This window comes from Dendrobates tinctorius, unplaced genomic scaffold (genome assembly GCF_039654945.1).
Source record: "Dendrobates tinctorius isolate UK_male_01 unplaced genomic scaffold, ASM3965494v1 ptg000046l, whole genome shotgun sequence".
NCBI lineage: Eukaryota > Metazoa > Chordata > Amphibia > Anura > Dendrobatidae > Dendrobates > Dendrobates tinctorius.
This window is the reverse complement of record NW_027361714.1, coordinates 78,415,417-78,439,093: the sequence shown is the minus strand read 5'-3', so window position 1 is coordinate 78,439,093 and position 23,677 is coordinate 78,415,417. Positions and strand designations below refer to the sequence as shown.

The following is a 23,677-nucleotide window of genomic DNA, read 5'->3' as shown; positions in this document are numbered from 1 at the left end:
CCCTTAAAAGAACATGACATATAAATGGATACCTTAAGGGGATGATTACTTGTTGTTGCTGCTTTATAGCTCAGATTCGTTATGGCAGAGCTGACACCTGTGACTACAGTTTCCACAGTGTCTAAAGGGCGTCTAAGGTGATTGTCTAAGACACACCTCCTGATTCATCATTGGCTCTCTCCATTTTTTTGCTTCAGCTCAGTCCCCTCAGATTGGCTTCTGTATATAAACACAAGCCTATCATAAAATCTCTGGGGAGTCAGTCCATGAGGTCAGCACAATAAGGGCAGAATGATTATAAAGTGCAGACTAATAAAGCATCAGACAGAAAAGGGTGATTATCCAGAAAGTGATGCATATACTGTATACTGTGGTTAATGAACTTTAATGCGGGGGGGAGCCTCGAGTGTCACTTTGAATTAAACTTTTGCTTACCCTTTCATTCTATTAATGGTTTTTGATGATAACTGCATAAACTAAGCAGCATTTTTCTCATGCCTATAGGCTACTGTCTTCAGTGAGAGCACGAGCATCATAGAGATTTACAGTGCTCGTACTGAGGATGCTAGCTAAGAGGGATGATCAGGACGCCGCCTAGTCTAGTGCGGCCGCACCACAGATTTCGATCTGCCATTATCAGCAAAAACGGGTAATAAAGTAATATTGAGAGATGAGTCTTGTGCTACAATCGTTCTTGCGTGTAGGTGGAGGTACACTTTAAAGAAGGGGGTGCTTCCTCCCAATATTACTGTTCTGTAACAATGATGGCATTCAGTTACCTTTCCAGAGTACTTGTTGGCTATTAGATTACAGACTGTTGTCTTCCCTGAGGATTTTGGCCCCAATACTGCCACCTTGCAAGGTGGTAGTGGCATCGGAGGAAGAAGGTATGGCCGAGGATTCTGCATAAACTTTATCAGTGAGGCTTCAGAAGAAAGGACGTACATTTTATCCAGAAAGCTAAAAATAAATGCGCAAGACAAATTATACCAGAATAATACCAAAATAGAATCACTGGGTGTCATTTCAACAGAAAACATACCCAACAGCAAATTCAGTCAATCCTTTCTTAATATATCCCTCTTTCAAAGCCACAGGACACAGAGTACCCCATCTGCTTCTGCGCCACCTGTATCTTGGTGCAATCATATGGTGGGATGAAAGTGTCCTCATTAATTCATCCTGGTAAATAAAAATAGATTTGTTTACTAGGGCATCAAGTCATCAGAAAACAAACACCTCCCCACATGGTTCTCTATAATATTACATATATGTAATATTTCATTTATAGCTCAATGAATTTACTATTCTACCTTCCACAAGTGCTAGAGTAAAGTGATACAGCTTCCATATACCACTTTGCTTTACTACCAGATCTATTATGTAACGGATCATTTTTAGCATGACACATCAAAGGCCGGGGTCACACTTGCAAGAAACTCGCACGAGTCTTGCGTCTCAATACCCGGCACTACCGACGGCACTTGGGACTGGAGTGTGCGGCTGCATGTATTTCTATGCAACTGAGCGCTCCGGTCCTGAGTATTGAGACGCGAGACTTGTGCGAGTTTCTCGCAAGTGTGACCCCGGCCTAAATGTCATATCCCATCAATCACGTTAACCCTTTTATAAAAAAAAATAAAATATGTGTATATATATATATATATATATATATATATATATATATATATATATATATATAAAATGTTTACCGGTCAGAAGGTTAGGAAAGAACTTGGGTATTACTATGAAAACCAGTAGCAACTATGTGAAAAGTTGGGAATGAGTAAACAAATTGTACATATCATTTACTGCAATGCCAGGAGTGTAGTATCATGTATTATAAAAACCTCAATTAAAATTAAAATGCAGGTGATATCATACCATATGCGTATTTCACTGCTGTATGGACAGTACTTGACATTATATTGTATACAGGGTGATTATAAAAGATTCATCGGGTTTCAAAGAGGCATTTTTCAAAATGTATTATATGCACAATAGTGAATGGCACATGATAAACATAAACTCTCCAAGATTAGCACATAATGCGCACAATTGTAATATGTGTCCTCCTTTTGTCACACGACATACAGCTATGTGGCAACCCAGTTAGACCCTAACTTGCTGCCATTCCCTGTCGATGGTCATTAATGCAACGGTAATGTCTTTGATGTGATGAATGATGAAGTTAGACACTGTCAGTTCGGGAGACCTGGGGGCCATCTGAAGAGTGCCAAGTCAACACCAGTACAGCGCCCAATCCACCGGTTTGGGAGTTCCTCACTGAAGTTTCTAGAATCAATTGTCAGTTATGGAAACAACCATAAGTGTAACATATTGAGGTAAGATGTACCAGTCACAGTCTTTTCAGCGAAAAAAAAAAAAAGGCCCATATACCTTTGCTTTCTAGATTGCACAGAAAACATTCACTTTAGGAGAATCTCTTTAGATTTCCACAGTGGCATTAGGATTTTATGTTCCCCATATTCGTACACTGTGACGGCTCATGTTTCCGCTTAAGTGGCGTGTTGACTCATCACCGAACTCTAGCCAGGAAGTGAATTTGTCATCTTCCAATGCTACCTGAATAAGTGTACAGAATTTGTATCAGATGCCGTGGCAATAGCTGTGTGCGATATGGCTTCTGGCGCAGTAACAGAAACTTCCAAACAGTTGGCTGAGGAATGCCAAGTTCATGGCTTGCACGATGTGTTGGTTTCTGGGGGCTGCGTGAAATGATCTCTCAAACCCTCTTGCCTGTAACACTTGGTTGTCCGTGGCTGCCACAGCAGAATGCTTTGGAAGACAGGTGAGTCACTTTCATACTATCATTGGAATGCTTGCTGCACGGTAACAATTGATTTACACTTCTCATGCTCTAAAACAAAAATGCTTTCTCTGGCATAGTCGCCATTTTGGGATCTGATGCCGCCCTGCCTCCTGGTGAGCTACAAGTGAGTCTGCACGCACGAGTTACAAATTCTGAGATGTGACCTTTTCATAGACTATTATTTCAAATGTGAAAAATTTATATCTCTGCAGTAATATGAAAAATCCAATGAATCTTTTATAATCACTCTGTATATAGTTTCAGGTCTCCACATGGCAAACATTTGAGTTTGTAGATTTTTGTCTCTTTAAATCATGCTTGGTTATACTTAGTTCCAAGCAGCTGTTATCTGTTTGCACTTTTTCTGTGTTCAAAGTGTTTTCTTTTTATTTTGAAGCACCCAAAAATACATTCAGCTACTTACACCTTCCAGGCCTTCCATGGACTCCTCTTCCTCGTAGCTGGAAAGTTTCATTACAACAGCCCCATGACGAAGTCCCAGAGACTCCAGCCGAGATAATACAGACTGATGCGAGTAAGCACAATTATTTCAGCTATATTAGTACACTTATAAAATCATACAGTAACTTCGATTTATCAGAACACACCCATTAACCACCATTTTTTTTTTTTACCAGGCCCTTTTGCAGTCACAGTAGGGGTGGGATTCAGTCGGTTCTTAATGGTTCTGCCAAACCAATTGTTAAAAATCACATCAGATTCAACATGAAGCAGGCCCCAGTTATCTATTATACAATGCTACTCAGCCATGAACTCTCCACCTTGTCATCCCTACAACTCGAATCTGATGACAGGGAGAAATCAATTTAGTGAACCCCAAGTCTCAGCAGGCGAGGCAGGCCATACGCACATTGTACTCAACAGTAGAGCTGCCATACTGTTCGGTCATCGCACATACAAGAGACAAGAGCAGCAGGTTGCGGAGCCTACTCAGAGCAGTTGCTGTCGCAGTCTGGATCGGACTAGAAGCAGCTGGGATGGACTCTATAGCATGAGATAGTGTGATTCTGTATCCAGCTCAGCAGCTTACAGTACACTCCAGACCACAAATTTAAAGTGGTCCCCCATTCATCATTGCAGAGCCCTTCTGCAGTGAGCTCCAAAGTGGGTAAGCAGCACTGCCGCAGGATCTGGCAGTGACATTCATGCAGTTGTTCTTCTTGCCTTCCCATAATCCCGGTACCCATTGCAATGACATGATCATCAGACAGCACTACTGGTTACTAATATACGCTATATAGATAAAAGACTTGGAATACATCTGTTAATAATTGAATTCTGTTTTTATTTTAAAGGAGTACTATACCCACAGATGCAGTCTGCATTTATCAACATTTGTAAAAGAATGGCTCATTCTAAGGAGCTCAATGAGTTCAAGAATTGTCCTGTAACAGGATGCCACCATTATAACAGTTCAGTTATTATACTTTCTTCCTTCCTAAATGTCCTATATTATTGAAAAGTGGAAGTGTTTAGGAACTCCAGAAACTATGCCATGAAGTGACGAACCATGTAAAATTCCAGAGTGAGGTCACCGAGTGCTGAGGCACGTAGTAGTCACCAAAGGTTGGCAGAGTCACTAAACTGTACACAGGGAGCTTCATGGCATGAGTTTCCATAGCCATGCAGCTGGATACACCATCAAATACATTGCCAAATGTTGGCAGGAGTGATGGAAAGCACCCCGCCACTGGATTCAAGCATTGGAAACATATTATGTGGAGTGGCAAGTTATGCTTCTATATTTGGTAGACTGATGGACAAGTCTAAGTTTGGTGAATACCAGGAGAACGTTACCTGCCTGCCTTAAGGCCCCGTCACACATAGCGATCTCGCTAGCGAGATCGCTGCTGAGTCACAAGTTTTGTGACACAACAGCGATCTCACCAGCGATCAGCGACCGGCCCCCCTGCCAGTATCGCTGATCGCTCTGGGAAACCTCTGGACTTTTGTTTGGTCGCTGGTTACCTGCTGGCCAGCATGCATCACTGCGTGTGACAGGCGGGGGAGACCAGCGATCTGCTGGTAACTAACGTACACATCGGGTATCCAAGGGACGGGTGTCCCTTAGATACCCGATGTGTACATTAGTTACCAGCGCGCTGATGCAGGGAGCTGGTAACTAACGTACACTTCGGGTATCTAAGGGACGGGTGTCCCTTGGATACCCGATGTGTACGTTAGTTACCAGCTCCCTGCATCAGCGCGCTGGTAACTAACGAACACAGCGACGCCGCGCGCTCGGCGTCGCTGTGCTGATCACTGGTGAAGCTGTCTGTTTGACAGCTCACCAGCGATCATGTAGCGATTCACCAGCGATCCTGACACGTTGATATCGTTGTCGGGATCGCGGTGAGTCACTATGTGTGACGGGGCCCTTATCCCAACTGTAAAGTTCGGTGGAGGAAGGATAATGCTATGGGGTTGTTTTCCAGGCGTAGGCCTAAGCCCTTTAGTTACAGTGGAAAGAGGTTTTAATGATTCAGTGTATCAAGACATATTGGGCAATTATATGCTTTCATCTTTGTGGGAACAGTTTGGGGAAGACCTATTTCTGTTCCAGAATGTCTGTGCCCCAACGCACAAAGAAAGGTCCATAAAAGCTTGGTTGGGTGAGTTGCTGTGGAAGAGGTTGACTGCCATGGACAGCCATGACCTCAACCATATAAATTGGGAGAAAACAATTTACTTGTACAGAGGATCAAAGTTCACATATCAAGGAAACATCCCTTTTGCTGCAATTTTACAAACAGTATCATTTACCACATAATGGTAGAAACTTACCACAAGGAGCTCATCAGATTTCTTATTTCCATCAAGTTCTATGAGGTACTGGGGGTCGTGATCAATCATGAGGTCCTGGATTAACCAGCAAAGAAATAATAATAATAATAATCTTTATTTTTATATAGCGCTGACATATTCTGCAGCGCTTTACAGTTTGCACACATTATCATCGCTGTCCCCGATGGGGCTCACAATCTAAATTCCCTATCAGTATGTCTTTGATGGAAAGGGCAGAATTGCATATTCAGATAGTTATAGAATAAGAAATATGTTTAGTCTACCTAAGAATTAATTTATTTTAATTAAAAAATCTATAATTCAAGTCTATATATCTGACAGAGAAGATGGTGAACATGACATGTAGTTCACATTTATACGCACATCCATTATCTTTCGCTTACTGTGAATATCAGGTCCATTTTAAAGTAATGAGACAATCCAAGAAAAAAATGACTCTCACATTCAGCAAATAACTCAGGAGGACATTTTTGGAGACATAACGTCAAACAATGAGACATTTACATAAAATTCCAATCACACAACGTTACGCTACACATTCTCACCCTAGTCTGCTTATAAAACAAGATTATTACTTCGCAGTGAAAAAGCAAAACTATGTCAGCAACAATATAAAACACACGGCAAAGAAAAAATAGATTGAAGAACATGCTCAATAGATTTTCTTCCAATTAAATATACCCTCCATCCGTTGATCTAGTTTGTTCCTGCTCCATTCCATTCCTGACATGTGCCACCTCTTCCCTGTATAGAAACTAGTAATTTTATCCACCTGACGTGGTCATTAAGGATCACTTGTCTGACAATATTAAATTTATGTACAGGGAAGAGAGAACAATATTTCTGGAAAGAAACGTACTTGGAATAAAATAAAAATGATGCAAGATTCAGGAAAATAGTGGTATCTACACCAGGTACAAAAAAAACAAATTTATGGCAAGTGACAGGTCCACTTTAAATGGAGCGAACAATTGTCACGACACAGCTGTCAGGTGACCAGGGGCTCCTTTTCTGGCCCTAACACTAGGGGGTGCCCTAGCTCGACCTGCTTCCCGGGATACTTCAGATGGCGAAGACCCTGGGGCCTCCGCCCTTGCCGTATCTCCTAAAATAGCCCTCAGACTGTTGTCTTTCTTCACCCAGGTAGAAGCGGATGCTGCTGTGCACCACAGTACACCAACCCAACAAAATAGGGTGACAAAGACAAGGAGTAACTGAGAACTCCACACACCAAGTACACACTCACATATAACAGAGGAATCCACCGGGGTGTGCGGGAAGGGGAAGAAACCAAAATAGGGAAGGTTAAGGAATTACCAAGTGTACAAACCAAACATCAGTCGCTTATAACTCCTCCAGCTCTCCTTCTCATACCAACTACTCTCCCTCCTTTAGCCATGCAGCAAAAGCTAACTCTTTTTTCAAGATCCTGACACCTTGCAGTTTTTACAGTCAGCTGATACCCATAACTGGCTGACACTTTCTGATATATTGAGATCACTTCTAATGTAACATTTAAAATAGACCAATTGGCGGCACACACTACGACCTCTGATCTGTAAACTCTTACTAATCGGCGGTTGTTTAAATGCGTGTTTACACAGACAGAACAAAGTGAACAAAGCACACTGAGCAATCTATACTACATCGCTTAGTGAGCACAGTCAGCCATTCATATCGGCAGTGCAAGTCCTGTTGACCTAAGACAATGCACTAACGAGAATGATGATATTTCAGGTTGCATAAAAGATCACTTTACCTGATGAATTAGGGTTTTGCTCATTCATCAGGTGACCAGCAGCCTGATTACACTGCAAAATTATTGCATAATTATCTTGCAGTGTAAATGCCCCTTTTAGATGTTATCTCATTATCATCATAGACAAGTTACATTGAAAAGTAAAACCTATACATAGATAACACTGGATTCAACATTTACGTCTCAAAGTACACATGGACAACTCTCCCATAGATGTCAATGAACATCTCTAGTCTATTTATTATAGTCTATGTGTCAGGTGCCATGTACAGAAAACAGAATAAAGAAAATACAATAAAAAGAAAAGAAACATAGGATTTGTTTTAGCATCTGGATATATTCAGAAAAAAATCTATATACATAGGGGTTGATAGTAATACATAAACACCTAGTGTCTCACCTCTATGGGCCGCAAAAGAGTGTCTTTGTATAACCATATGCGCTCGTCTGCATTTTCTGGGAAGTCTTCAGGTCTGTACACAAGCTGGTTTAAGACTTCTTTTAAACTGTCAAATTCTTCTTCCTAAACAAAACAGGACACCTAATAACTTTCAGTAACGCTTTCCCTGTGGGCAATGATAAATAGCTGATGACAAATTATTCTGCCTGACCAATGTGAATACTACTATTAGGTACTGTGGTTTAACTGTTTAATTTAACCCCTTAGTCACACAGCCAGTTCTGTTATGATGAGTCACCGAAGGAGGAAAAAACAAAATACCAGCTAAGTCCAGAAAAACCAGAGAGGTTGGCAGCTATCGGATTGCAGACCCCTGAACCTATCCACAACAACTAGCAGTAGCCGTGGGGGGTTCCTACGGTGCCCTAGACCCCTCGATCACAGCCGGAGAACTATATAGCCTAAAGACAGAAAGGGGAAAAACTAAACTGCCCCAGAGCAGACCCCAAAGCAATAGGCAGCCCCCAACATATAATGACGGTGAAGCAAGATGAAAACACTAACACAGATAGAAAGATAGGTTGAGCAAATAATGGGGCCCAAGCTAACTACATAGGACAGGATAGGAAAGCTGCTGTCTGCCATCCGCAAAAACCCTATCAAAATGAGCCAACCGACTGATAGGAAAAACAGACCCTGAAGTCGCTAGGCTTCAAAAGACTATATCAGCACTCAGGTATATTCTGAAGACAGAGCAAAATATCAACAGATCAGAGACAAAAATGGAATTCAGCTCACCCCCGGCCGGGGATGGCAGAACTCCTAAAAAACAAGGCAAAACAAAAAGAAAACTGAAGAGTACAAAGCAGAGCAGAAAAACTTAGCTTTGAGATGCAGGAATCAGACTGGTCTCCAAGAATCCAGCAGGAAAATCACCAGCCAGGAAGAAGGGCGTCGGCAGCCTTATATCCAGTCCTCAATTCCAGCCACCCAGTCATCATCTAGCTGCCCAGGTGTTTGGTAATCTGTCTCACTACCTTCCTTCACTAGAGGAGGGAGTTCAGCAGACCTCAATGGTGAAGGGAAAAATGAACTCACAACTGTCAGGAACACCGCACTGCACTTGCTCACTGAGCCAGGGCGCGTGTCCTGAGTACAAAGACTGTGCACAAAGATACCTGCGGAGCGAGCAGCAGTGGTGACAATGCATGCTCCAGGACCTGAATCACGTGACTGCTGGGGGCGTGGCCTAAGCTCCACAGAGCTAGGAGCAGCAGGGAAACTCCTAGAAGGGTAACTACAGGACAATGTTACCAAGGAGCATAGACAGAGACAGACACCAGATCAAGCCGGGTCAAAGCATGAGATAGCAGGACAGCACCAAAGGGCTTAGACAGAAAGAATAGTCAGGACGTAGCAATAGATCAGAAAACCAGAACAGGTATTAGACGGTACAATAGGGGTAAACTGTAACGGAGTAACGATAGCCAAGCCAGGAGGTCAGAACCAGAAAAGACAATGGTTCCAAAAACGAGAGACGGAGTACAGAGTGAAGGAACAAGCCGGGTCATACACGGGAAGCAAACAAGCACACCAGGGGTCAGACACACCAGAATAGCAGTATAACTGACAGAGAATGCCAGTATGGAGTGAGCATAAATACCCCTCCCAGATCCAAAGAGAGGCCGGCAATGTTAACCCTGTCAGAACAGGACATTAACCATGTCCTAACCATGACAGTACCCCCCTCTTAATGGGGGGCCACCGGACCCCCAGGTTTCTCAGGGTACCTGGCATGAAAAGCCCGCACCAGTCGATCAGCGTGCACCGAACTGGCCGGAACCCACGATGGATCCTCAACGGAATATCCCTTCCAATGGATGAGGTACTGAAGTCTCCGGCGCACCCACCGCGAATCAATGATGCGCCCTACCTCGTACTCCAGTTGACCCTCTACCAACACTGGTGGAGCCACGGATGAGGGATCTTCTCTAACTGTCCCCACAGGTTTTAATAGGGACCTGTGGAAGACGTTAGAGATTTTGAAGGAGGTGGGCAACTGTAATCTGTATGCCACCGGGTTGATCACCTCTACAATCTTGTATGGGCCAATAAATTTGGGGCCCAACTTCATAGAGGGTATTTTAAGTTTGATGTTACGAGTGGACAACCAGACTTTTTCCCCCACTGTCAACGCAGGAACCACCCCCCTCCTCCTGTCTGCAAAATGTTTGAACTTCTTCTGGGCTTTGGAGATGTTCCCCTGTACCTCCTTCCAGAGGGTTTTTAATTGTTGTACCATCCCCTCGGCACCAGGGCAATCCGAATCCATACGGGAAAATTCCCCAAACTGCGGAACAAACCCATAATTGACCAGAAAGGGAGGCTTTCCGGTAGACTGATTAACCCGACAGTTGAATGCAAATTCTGCCATGGGCAATACCTCACACCAGTCTTCCTGTCTGGAGGAGGCCAGGCATCTCAGAATCTGCTCCAATGACTGGTTGGTGCGTTCCGTTTGTCCGTTAGATTCCGGGTGATAGGCAGAGGAGAATGACAACGTGACCCCCAACTTCATACAAAACGCTCTCCAAAACCTGGCCACAAATTGCACACCCCTGTACGACACCACGTTCACAGGCACTCCATGCAGTCGAACAATGTGCTGTATAAACAAACGAGCCAAGGTTTCAGCAGATGGTATCGCAGGTAATGGCACAAAGTGGGCTTGCTTAGAAAATCTATCAACCACTACCCATACCACTGAGTTGCCCTTGGAAGGTGGAAGGTTAGTGATAAAGTCCATGGACAGGTGTGTCCATGGTTTATCTGGAATTGGCAAAGGCACCAATTCCCCGGCCGGCCGGACCTGAGAGCTTTTAGAGCGCGCGCACACCCCACAAGTATTCAAAAACCTTTTTATATCAGTACCCATAGAGGGCCATCAAAAACCCCTAGCTACTGCCCCCCGGGTAGCTGCAATACCAGGGTGTGCACTTAACAGAGTCATGAAATTCTTGAAGGAGTGTGGGACGGAATTGTTCGGGTACAAACAATTTACCTGGGGGTTTATTCCTGGGAGCTTGTGCTTGTGCTTCCAGAATCTCTCTCTGTAACTCAGAGGAGATTTCGGCTACAACCACTCCCGGTTGAAGAATGGAGGAAGGAGGTTCTGGAGGGGACACAGAATCAAAACTTCGGGATAAGGCATCTGCCTTTACATTTTTAGACCCTGGTCGGAACGTGATGGTAAATTGAAATCGAGAAAAAAAAAAAAGTGCCCACCAAGCCTGTCTGGGGGTCAATCTCTTAGCAGACTCGATATAGGCCAGGTTTTTATGATCAGTGACGACCATAATGGGATGAGCGGCCCCCTCCAAAAAATGCCTCCATTCTTCAAATGCCAATTTAACTGCTAACAGTTCCCTGTTACCGACATCATAGTTTCTCTCGGCCAACGAGAACTTCTTAGAGAAAAAGGCACAGGGTTTGAGGTTAGTCAGGGTAGAGGGGCCCTGTGACAATACTGCCCCCACCCCCACCTCCGAAGCGTCGATATCGACGATAAAAGGTCTTGACGAATCGGGTTGTACCAACACACGGGCTGTAGTAAAACACTTCTTTAATGCCAGGAAGGAATTTTTTGCGGCCACAGACCAAATTTTTACATCTGCCCCTTTAAGAGTGAGGTCCGTCAAGGGTTTTACCACCTGCGAGAACCCTTTAATGAACTTCCTATAATAATTAGCGAAGCCCAGAAATCGCTGCAACCCCTTCAGGTCATGAGGCTGCACCCAATCTGTAATGGCCTGAACCTTCCCTGGATCCATGCGGAATCCCTCCCCGGATACAATTACACCCAGAAAAGACAGTTCTTGCATAAAAAATGAGCACTTCTCCAGCTTAGCATACAAATGGTTCTCCCGGAGTCTCATAAGCACCGTACGCAGATGATGCAAGTGTGACTGACTGTCCTCAGAGTAAATCAAGATGTCATCCAGGTAAATGACTACATAACGTCCAATCAAGTCAGAAAAAACAACATTAATAAAGTTCTGAAAAACCGCAGGAGCATTAGTGAGGCCGAAGGGCATAACCAGGTTTTCAAACAGCCCCTCAGTTGTCAGGAACGCTGTTTTGCATTCGTCCCCCTCCCGGATCCTTATAAGGTTATAAGCCCCTCGTAGATCGAGCTTAGAAAACCATTTGGCCCCCGTGAGTTGATTGCATAGATCAGGAATCAACGGAAGAGGGTAAGTGTTCTTAACAGTAATTTTGTTCAGTTCTCGAAAGTCGAGGCACGGTCGCAACCCACCATCTTTTTTCTTTACAAACAAAAACCCCGCTGCCACGGGTGAGACTGAGGGCCGAATATGCCCCTTGCGAAGGCTTTCTTTAATGTACTCTTTCATAGCTTGGCGCTCAGGCCCGGACAAATTAAACAAACGAGCCTTGGGTAATTTGGCTCCAGGTACTAAATCGATAGCACAATCATATGGTCTATGTGGTGGGAGCGCCTCGGCCTCGCTTTCGGAAAACACATCTTTAAGGTCTCTCAGGTACTCCGGAATACCCTCCAGACCGACAGATGACACAGATACAGATTTTATCGGATTGACAAAAGGAACTGGGTTACAACACAGACCATTATCATTACATCCCCAACGGGTGATCTCCCCCTTCACCCAATCAATAAGAGGATTGTGGCGTTGCAACCAGGGCATCCCCAATACCAGTCCTGCAGGCAGATTATTCATAACGAAACAACTTAAATTTTCCACATGAGTGGAACCCACTTTCATAGAAAAAACTTCAGACATAAAACAAATTCCATCCCGGGTAAGAGGGGATGAATCCACAGCCACAATTTTAACAGGGCCTTTTAACCTGACTGTCCCTATCTTATTAAGAGTCACAACTTGGGCATCAATCAGATTAATGGAGGAACCACAGTCAACAAAGGCGGTGGTCATAACAGGACCGCCAGCAATTTCCAATTCAACCTGGAGGACCATTTTTATACGTGAGAAAAAATGTACCTGGGAGTCTGGACAACCTCCTCGATTGTTGCCCAGACTCAGTCGTTTCTCTGAAGGTTTCTCTGAAGAAGGGCAGGAGGGACAATTCCTTTTCCAATGTCCAGAGGCTCCACAGTAAAAACATAGTAGGTTGTCTCTGCGGTGCCTTCTCTCTTTCTCCTTAACCGAGACTGACCCAACGTTCATGGGCTCAGATACGGGTGAAGTGTCACACAATTTGGGGTACAAGGGAGACTCTTGTTGCATCATTCCTCTAGCATGGAGTCTCCGGTCCATACGGACCGCCTGCATCATGGCGTCCTCCAGGGTATCAGGAGGAGGATGTAATGCCAGAGCGTCCTGCAGATGGTCAGAAAGGCCCCTGCGAAACAACCCCCTCAGGGCGGCGTCATTCCAGGATACTTCGGCGGTCCAACGTCTAAACTCTGAGCAGAACCATTCAGCAGAGTGCCTCCCCTGTGTCACACTCATCACCATATCCTCTGCCAGACGCACTCTATCAGGCTCGTCATAAATGTGCCCCAGAGCCTCAAAGAACAAGTTCACTGACATACTTTCAGGAGCAGAGGAAGACAGAGAGAAAGCCCATGCTTGCGGAGCCCCCCGAAGTAGGGAAATAATGACCCCCACCCTCTGGAACTCATCCCCGGAGGAGCGGGGCCTTAGAGAAAAAAAAAAGCTTGCATCCGTCTCTGAAAGACCTGAACTCCTTTTTATCCCCCTGAGAAGGGATCGGGCAATTTGACTGGAGATTCGGGGGACGCTAATGACACATCCCTACCCCCAGAACTAGAAGCCCCTGCATCGACAGCCCCCTGCACAGTAACCACCAACTGTTGCTGGGTATGGGCCATCGTGCGCTGTTCCACATTGAGTTTATGGAACATTTGGGTCAGGTGCTTGACCTGATCAGCCAAGGCTTGTATGGGATCCATGAGGATAACACACACCTTTTTTTTTTCTTTTTTTTTTTCCTTCAGAGGAAAAAAAAACTGAAACGGTCAGTTATAATGTCAGGAACACCGCACTGCACTTGCTCACTGTGCCAGGGCGCGTGTCCTGAGTACAAAGACTGTGCACAAAGATACCTGCGGAGCGAGCAGCAGTGGTGACAATGCATGCTCCAGGACCTGAATCACGTGACGGCTGGGGGCGTGGCCTAAGCTCCACAGAGCTAGGAGCTGCAGGGAAACTCCTAGAAGGGTAACTACAGGACAATGTTACCAAGGAGCATAGACAGAGACAGACACCAGATCAAGCCGGGTCAAAGCACGAGATAGCAGGACAGTACCAAAGGGCTTAGACAGAAAGAATAGTCAGGACGTAGCAATAAATCAGAAAACCAGAACAGGTATTAGACGGTACAATAGGGGTAAACTGTAACAGAGTAACGATAGCCAAGCCAGGAGGTCAGAACCAGAAAAGACAATGGTACCAAAAACGAGAGACGGAGTACAGAGTGAAGGAACAAGCCGGGTCATACACGGGAAGCAAACAAACAATGCAGAGTACACGCACACCAGGGGTCAGACACACCAGAATAGCAGTATAACTGACAGAGAATGCCAGTATGGAGTGAGCATAAATACCCCTCCCAGATCCAAAGAGAGGCCGGCAATGTTAACCCTGTCAGAACAGGACATTAACCATGTCCTAACCATGACAACAACACAGTTCGGTACTTAATGACTAGGCCAATTTTTACAATTCTGGCCACTGTCACTTTATGAGGTTATAACTCTGAAACGCTTCAACAGATCCCACTGATTCTGAGAATGCTTTTTTTGTGACATATTGTACTTCATGTTAGTGGTAAAATTTCTTCCATATGACTTGTATTTATTTCTGAAAAAATGGAAATTTGGCAAAAATTTTGAAAATTTTACAATTTTCAAACTTTTAATTTTTGTGCTTTTAAATCAGAGAGTCATATCGCACAATATAGTTAATAAATAACATTTCCCACATGTCTACTTTACATCAGCACAATTTTGGAAACACAATTTTTTTTTGTTAAGACATTATAAGGGTTAAAAGTTGACCAGCGCTTTCTCATTTTTCGAACAAAATTTACAGAACCATTTATTTTTAGGGACCACCTTATATTTGAAGTGAGTTTAGGGGGTCAATATAACAGAAAATACCCAAAAGTTACACTATTCTAAAAACTGCACCCCTCAAGGTGAGCAAAACCACATTCAAGAAGTTTATTAACCCTTCAGGTGCTTCACAAGAACTAAAGCAATGTGGAAGAAAAAATGAACAATTTACTTTTTTCACAAAAAATATACTTTGGAACCAAACGTTTTTATTTTCACAAGGGTATCAGGAGAAAATGGACCACAAAACTTGTTGTGCAATTTCTTCCGAGTACGCTGATACCCTGTATGTGAGGGAAAGCCACTTTTTGGGCGCATGGCAGGGCTCAGAACAGAGGAAGCACCGTTTGACTTTTTGAACGCAAAATTGGCTGGAATCAATGGTGGGCGCCATGTCACGTTTGGAGACCCCCTGATGTTCCTAAACAGTGGAAACCCCCAATTCTACCTCCAACCCTAACACAGCCCAACTCCTGACCCTAATCTCAACCCTATTCCTAACACCACCCTAACACCAACCGTAACCCTAACACAACAGTAACATCAACACAACCGTAACCCAACCCCAACACCACAACCCTAACCCCAACACCACAACCATAGCCCCAACACAACCCTAGCTCCGACCCCAACCCTAGCCCCAATCCTAACCCTAGCTCTAACCTAACACAAATATGGAAATAATTTTTTTTGTATTTTCATTATTTTTACCTAACTAAGGGATTTGATTTACTATTTTTTTATTTTGATTACTGTGATAGAGTCTATCACAGTGATCAAAATAAACCAATAGGAGAAATCTATTGAGGGTGCCGGCCGGCAGATCTCGGCGGGCCCACTGCACACGCACTCGCCATTTTATTTTCTTCCCGGAAAAGACACAGAGGGCCGGGGGACAGAGCCAGAGGGAACGAGGGATGCCGCAGGTACCGGGGGGGGTGCTGGGAGGACTCCATTTCTCTCCTCTGGTCCTCTGATGTGCTAGATCATATCAGAGGAGAGAGAAATAGATGGGAAATTGGCCTTTTTGCGGTCACCGTTATTTGGTGATAGCAGCATTGAGCACGGTAAAAACTGACCCAAATCATGTTCTCCAGGGTCTCGGCAACCCCCCGGTAGTCAAGACCCCGGAGACTTTCCAACGCTGGGGTGCGCTATAACCTTATTTCTCAGTACCGTTAAAAAGCGGCGCTGAGAAATAAGTATCCTTAACTGCAGCCGTTAAACGGCGTATCGGCGGTTATTTAGGAGTTAAAAGGGTTGTCTCAAGATTTATTTCCAGGAGTGCACTGCCTCTTATCTTCCTGCATTTAAGGGAAGGCAGTGTAATCCTGATTGACAATTCACACCAAAATAAAAACCCCAAATTTGATCAGAAGCATATGTATGGTATGAGTGCAGTGTATAGGTGTGCATTCACACTGTGGCTATTTAACAGACAGAACCTAAGATTAAAAAAATGAGCAAATACCCTGTAGTAAGTAAATAAATAAATTGTAAAAGTACATGTAAAAAACATAGGGTACAGGAACAAGGTGCACCCAATCGGGACGGTATCTAATTCTTGTAGTTCACCTTTGTGATACAAATAGATAATGGCAGAGCAGGACCGGGTCCAGACTGTTCACACACCTGCCAGTCTTAACCAAGTACCCTATGTTATTTATAAATTGTAAGGGATCGGTAGACACTGGTACACACACACAAGGATCTAGTTTGTTGGTTCAAAATAGACGTGCGGTCAATTAAATGTCCATAAACCATTCAGTTTAACAAAACAGCCTCTTCTGGGTATAAAAAGTATAATAGAACCAAAACGGAAACTAAATAGTCCATATATAGCATGGGCTCACCCGTTTAATCGTCAGACCGTCACTCAGCCTCTAGCACAGACTGAGCCACACAAGGTCTTTTCACCTTGCACACACCAACACTAAAGGTACAGCTGGACTTCCTTATATCTGCCGTGCCATGCCCCGAGGTGGAAATATGTGAGCAGCGAGTCCCACCCATCTCTATGACTGCTCGTAAACCCGGTGCTTGACACGCCCTATTACCTCTCTCAGTACCATATGGGCTGGAGCCGGCTTTTCTGGGCTTACATCACCGAGGCTACCAGCCTTGATGATACATATCTCCCCTTGACAACCTGTCTGGTGTCTATTTTACAATGTACTATTCCTATTTATTAATTTACTTACTACACGATATTTGCTCATTTTTTTAATACAGTTCAGACTAGTAGCATGGTCGTGATGCGGGTCTCAACTGTGTGCTTTATGATGCTGCACGTAGAAGAGCTTGAAAGAGCTGCACTCCTTGCCTATGTGACCAGAACCACTGAAAGACTGCAGAAGTGGCCCGTAACTTAGGCAATGAGCAGTACAAGATAAAATGAAAAATTACTCCATTCTTGAGAATGGACAGGATTTTTAATAAGTGGCAAATTGAAAAGTTGCTTGTTTTTCCAAGAATAGTGTGATTTTTAACCATTTAAGATTTTGACACATCCCCTTTAAGGTTACATGCACACGGTAAGTACAGGTGCTTCTCACAAAATTAGAATATCATTAAAAAGTTAATTGAATTCAGTTCTTCAATACAAAAAGTGAAACTCGTATATTATGTAGCGTCATTACAGAGTGATCTATTTCAAGTGTTTCCAAGTCAAATGTAGAGGAGCAAAGTAAATCTGCACTGCTGCGCTTACAATATACCTGTATACCTGCTCTGAACCAGAGGGTCACACACACATGCATCGCTTCTATGCCCAAAAAGGAACGGGTGCGCAATCCAAGAGAGAGCAACATATAATGTCCATGTGAAGAGAAAAAGTAAGGAAGGCACTCACCATTCTTAAAATCCAAAATTTTATTGCGACATTAAAATCTTTGGCAGTGGAGCAATGTGAAGGATCAATGGACGACGGCCGTTTCGCGCTACCGTGCTTCCATGATGGAGTATGTGGGGAAATGTTTTTCCAAGGTTCAGAGACAGTACTTATCAAGTTGCATGTGCATGATTCCTGACTACTGAATGCTCCTACCCCGACAGTGCCATTTCGCATATGAGCTTCTTCCATATGTTTTGCACTATGCTCTACCTATTGATTTCCACCAATCACCTTTAACAATCCAACTCTGTACATTTGCTGTGATATTTATACTGGCAATCTAGTGGTCCACATTATTACATGCACCCTTTGCCCTTACATTTATACTGTGGATCACTTATGCGTTACACCCTTGAGATTTACACAGCAAACAGACATGATACCCTCCCCTTCATTCTGAGTGCAGTCTGCAATATTTTCGTTTTCTTTGCTTTAGTCAGCACATCAGAGTCATAAATTGTGCATACAATCATGGTCATTCTTAATTATTTATTTCCGGCTAGAGTGCTTCCTCATGTTCCATAGTTTGAATTTTTAAAACAATTTTTTATTTTATAATGTCATATTAACAACAAAGATTTCAATTTTAATCTTAAAAATTAGCGATTTGACGTCTTTCCTCACTCCATTACCTGAGGTTGTGTATATTCATCTTCATCTTAAAAAAAAATACATTTCTATTCTTAAAATAAGCCCTATTTTTTTGAGCAGGCAGTATATGTTAGACTGCACAAAGCTAGCCAATTACACCCTCACATGATTTATTAAAAATTAGGACTTCCGGTTCCGGCGCTGTGATGTGAGGACGCGGGAGACAGAGCTCCGTGCAACCCTCAGCTACAAAGACCGGCATAGAACACCCCACGGCCGTGAGAGACAGTGGAAAGTGAGAGGCAGGGAGCAGGAGATATCGGTGTATGGAGCGGTACCTTCTCCGGAGTGGCGGCAAGCACTTAAAGCAAAGAGCTGCAGAGGGAGACCACACAGCACGGGACCATAAAATGGCGGCAGCCGCGGGAAACAGCGGTCTGCAGGAAGGTGAGCAGAGCCCGGTGGAGGAGGAGGGGGAGAGGCAGATCGAGGAGTCGGCAGCCCAGCAGAGCAGCCAGATAACAGGCATGCATATAGACTATGACCGTTTGGCTGGGGCAGTGGCAGCGCACCTGGCAGACAGGATAAAAGAGTCCCTGGAGGCTATGGTGGGGGCTGCGCTATCCTCCATTAAAGAACAGGTCACACAGCAGGGAACCAGGATGGCAGAGGCGGAACAAAGAATATCAACCGCAGAGGACGAGGTGATAACATTAAAGGAGCAGTTGAAGGAGATGGTGGAGGGCTCCCAGGCTATAAAAGACAAACTGGAAGATTTGGAAAACCGATCAAGGAGGAGCAATTTAAGGCTGGTGGGGTTGCCGGAATCTATAAACATGCGACAACTGGATAACATTTGTGAAATAGAGCTCCCCAAGGTGCTGGGTCTGACACATAAGTGCAGAGTGGAAAGAGTGCACAGAGTGGGTCCTGTAAGAGAGAGTCCAGGCATGTGGAGAACGAGCGGGAAGGAAGACAACGTGGGGACGACTGGCACAGCCAGACCGCGCCAAGTCATAATAAAATACCTGGAATATAAGGACAAAGAAGAGTTACTGCGAGCATTTAGAGGAAGGAGGATCCCATTGTTTTTACAAGGACATAAAGTATTGATATTTGGAGATTATTCGGCAGAGGTCACCCGGAAAAGGAAGACCTTCAGCAAGATCTGCACTACACTGTACCGCAAAGGTATAAAGTTCCAGTTGCTCTACCCTGCCCTACTGAGAGTGACAAGACAAGATGGATCTTTTTTTGTGACAAAGGACTTGAAAGAGGCGGAGAGATGGATGGAGGAGGCAGTGGACAGTGACCAGACAAGAAAATCTTCGGGGAGGAGGGATGGTCGATGTGGGGAAAGTGAGGGGGAGGTTCGAGAAGGGAGACAGAACGAATGGAGGGAGAGGAGAGAGGAGGGGACGGAGCTCCATATGAAGAATCCCAAGGAAAGAAGATCGCCGTCACGCAAATCTGGAGACCGAGACAGAGGAGCGCCTTGAGAGAGATTTTAAGGAGAAGATATATCACTTTGGACCGAACTGGGGGACCGGTGGGGGGGGAATGATGGAAAGTAGAGGTGTACACCTTTTTTTTTTCTCTCTTCTTTTTTTTTTTTTTTCTTCCTTTACTTGATCCATCACTTTGGTTCTCCCCTGCTGTATGGTCACTATGGATCCCGAGCTCCTACGTACTTTGGGGGGTGGAGGAGCTTTGGCGTTCATGGGGGTCCTGGCTTCTCTTCCGAGTCTCTCTATTGGGTGCTGGGAGGACCATACCGGTAGGAAGGAGAGGGAGACTGGGTTCGGAGGCACCGAATAAGGTGTATGGGAAAGGAGGGAGGAGGTATTGTATGTTGATAAGAATAGTGACCAAGAAGGCCTTGCCTTGATATGGTGGGGAGCAGAAGAATGGGGGATAGGCTATGGGTAATTACTAATCAGTGAGCTGAGAGGGATTTGCGGAGCCAGGAGCATCACAGAAAAAATGGAAGTGAAGAGACGACTGACTGTAAAGGGGGGGATAGTTGAGGGGTTGTTAGTTGATAGTAGACTTAGGATGAGCAGATGGGTTCAGGGAAAGCAACGTTATGGACACACCGAATGCTTGGAGGGATCACAATACCATACATATGAAAGACCACATGTCGACGTGAAATACTTGAGAAATTGGGACAATGGTTAAAATAGTGACATGGAATGTGAAAGGACTGAAGTCACCACATAAGCGCATGATGATATTGAGACAACTCAAAAGACTGAAAGTCGATATAGCATTACTACAGGAGACACACCTACCCCAGGGGGATTTCTTCCGTATGCAGAAACTATGGGTGGGAAAAGTAGTTGGGTCAGGCTCCCTGGGACGAAAGGCAGGGGTGATGATTCTAATTAACAAAAATTTTAATCACACGATAGTATCTCAGAACAATGATGAAGAAGGGAGGTATATTCACATCAAGCTTACCAGTCCACAGGGAGAGTTTGATATATATAACATATACGCCCCTAACAATGAACAAACTTCATTTTTTAATTTTATCACTACTGAACTGGGAAAAGACACAGAACTCAAACGGATAGTCGGAGGGGACTTTAATGCAGTGGTTTCAAGGGGGGAAGATAAGAGATATAGTAGAGATGACGGCAGACCGATTAGGGAGGTAAAAGGATTAATGGTCAAGCTTTTGGAGGACACAAATTTAAAAGATAGTTGGAGAATGCTTCACCCAAATGACCGGGAATACTCTCATTACTCGCATCCACACGAAGCGTGGTCTAGGATTGCTTACATTTTGGTAGACCAATTTCTGATGCATAGGGTAAGGGATGTGGATATTGGAGATATGGTGATATCGGATCACAGCCCGGTGCTTCTAGAAATTACTGATACAACACTGAGGGGGACTTGTGGAGGTTTCCGTCGTTTCTACTTAGAGACAAGGAATTTGCCAAAACAGTGAACGAATGGTGGGAAGACTATAGCAGAAACAATAGTGAACATGAGGCGGATATAATGTTGTTCTGGGAAGCAGCAAAAACAGTATTAAGGGGAAGATTGATGGGACATGTAGCTAAACTTAGGAAACATACCCACAAACAATATCAGGCTGCAAGTGAGATCCTCAGAGAGAAGTATACATGGTATCTAGAAAACAAAACACAAGAGGCAAAGGAGGAGTGGAAAGCAGCAAGGCAGGAATTTCAATCCTGGGCGGGGAAAAGGGAGGATCTGGTACGATCACAGCAGGAAGTTGATTTGCACAAATTTGGCAATAAGGCAGGGAGACTGTTGGCCAATCTGGCAAAAGGGCGACGACCAATGACTTTGATAACTAACATGACTAGACCGGACGGGAGCAAATCCACAAGCCCACAAGAGATTACTGAGATTCTGGGGGATTATTATGCAAAATTATATAGTAAGGGGGAAGAGATGGTTGGCAGGGAAAATGACTGGTTGAAAAGCATAAAACTCACACAAATCAATGCGGAAGAGCTGTCTAGATTGAATGCAGAAATAACATTAGAAGAAGTACAGACGGTAATAGGGGATCTGAACGTACACAAGGCACCAGGACCTGACGGGTTTAATGGGGAATTTTATAAAGTAATGAAAGAGCAGGTAGCACCGATCCTGACTAGAATGTATAACAAAATAATGGGAGGAGGGGGAATTTCGGGACACCTTAACACTGCGTACATAAAATTGATTCCCAAGGGAGACAGAAATCTAGATAACCCAGCAAACTATAGGCCAATTTCATTGATAAACCAAGATCTCAAAATCTTGGCCAAATTGATGGCCAATAGATTGGCGGAGATACTACCAAACTTAATATCACCGGCACAATCGGGGTTCGTTAAGGGGAGGGCAGCGGTGACGAATGTGCGGAGGGCTATGCTGGTAATGGATGCCATTAGACATAGGGATCTTCAAAAGGAGGAGTGTCCAGCCATGGTCACACTTGATGCCGAGAAAGCGTTTGATAGTGTGGGGTGGTCATGGCTGGAGACGGTACTAGACAATATGGGGATACGGGGAGCCTTTCGTACATTCATAGGGGTATTGTATGCGAATCCTCAGGCGAGGGTGGCGACGCCCGGGTTCCTGTCGAGATCTTTCCCATTGAGCAAAGGGACTAGACAGGGATGTCCACTGTCACCCCTCCTGTTTAATCTGGCCATTGAGCCTTTGTCTAGACTATTAAATGAAGGAGATTGTTTTGAAGGTATTAGGGTCGGGAAGGAACAATTGCGTTCAGCCCTATTTGCGGATGATATCATACTATTTATGAACAATCCTCAGAGAGATCTCCCAAAAGTGACACAACAGATAGAGGAGTTTGGGGGATTATCAGGCTTTAAATTGAACAGAGCAAAGTGTGAAATTTTGTTTCTGTGTGAGCAAAAGATGAAACTGATGGTTGCCGAGGGAACAAGAGATGGCATCTCTGGGATACCGATAGCACGGTCTCACCTTAAATATTTGGGAATACAGATGGGACGTACAACAGCGTCAATATACGAATTGAACTACAAACCTTTGATACAAAAAATAGAACGGGAACTAAAGATGTGGGAGGGGCTGCCGCTATCATTACTAGGTAGAAATCATCTTTTGAAGATGATGAGTTTTCCAAAATTACTCTACCCAATGCAGACAATCCCCATGTTATTGAAACATACAGACATAAATAGACTGAATAAAGCATTCTCGACATTCTTGTGGAGGGGGAAAAGGCCGAGAATCAAAACGGAAAAATTAATGCAATCTTTGGAAAAAGGAGGCATTAAAATGCCAAATATTAGAGGGTATAACTTGGCATGCCTGATGAGGCACGTCATAGACTGGTTAAGAAAGACAAACGGACACTCAGACATACGTTTAGAGAGTGAGTTTTGTAGACCCTGGGATTTGGGGGCATTACTTCACACGTCATTGGCTAACATACCGAAGAAAATCAAACACTCACTGGTATGTAGAGATACGGTGATGGCTTGGAAAGCAGTGAGAAAAAAATTCGGTTTGTCCTGGAGAATCTCCAAACATCTAAATATATGGAAATTTCCAGATTTCCCAGCGGGAAGGGACAATAAATTATTTTCAGAATGGAGGAGTAAAGGGATAGAAGGGGTGACGGATCTATTACATGAAACGGAGAGCAGGTGGCTGACATACCAGGAAATAGTGACAAAATATGGACTATCCACATTCCAAATCCTTCAATACAAACAGAT

The 23,677-nt window shown here is 44.2% G+C and overlaps 1 protein-coding gene across 4 annotated transcripts in view; it reads right to left on the bottom strand.

The window, feature by feature from the left end:
- The window catches only part of AK9 (adenylate kinase 9), a 211,726-nt gene that overhangs the window by 131,504 nt on the left and 56,545 nt on the right, over nt 1-23,677 (bottom strand). For 3 of the 4 annotated variants that reach the window (XM_073576031.1, XM_073576028.1, XM_073576029.1), the window contains exons 8-12: nt 7,819-7,941; nt 5,639-5,713; nt 3,258-3,359; nt 1,043-1,182; nt 780-960 (exon numbers count right to left, since the gene is read on the bottom strand). In XM_073576031.1, coding sequence (XP_073432132.1) covers nt 780-960; nt 1,043-1,182; nt 3,258-3,359; nt 5,639-5,713; nt 7,819-7,941 — 621 coding nt within the window. The remainder of the gene's footprint in view (nt 1-779; nt 961-1,042; nt 1,183-3,257; nt 3,360-5,638; nt 5,714-7,818; nt 7,942-23,677) is intronic. The other variant, XM_073576030.1, reaches the window with a different exon arrangement.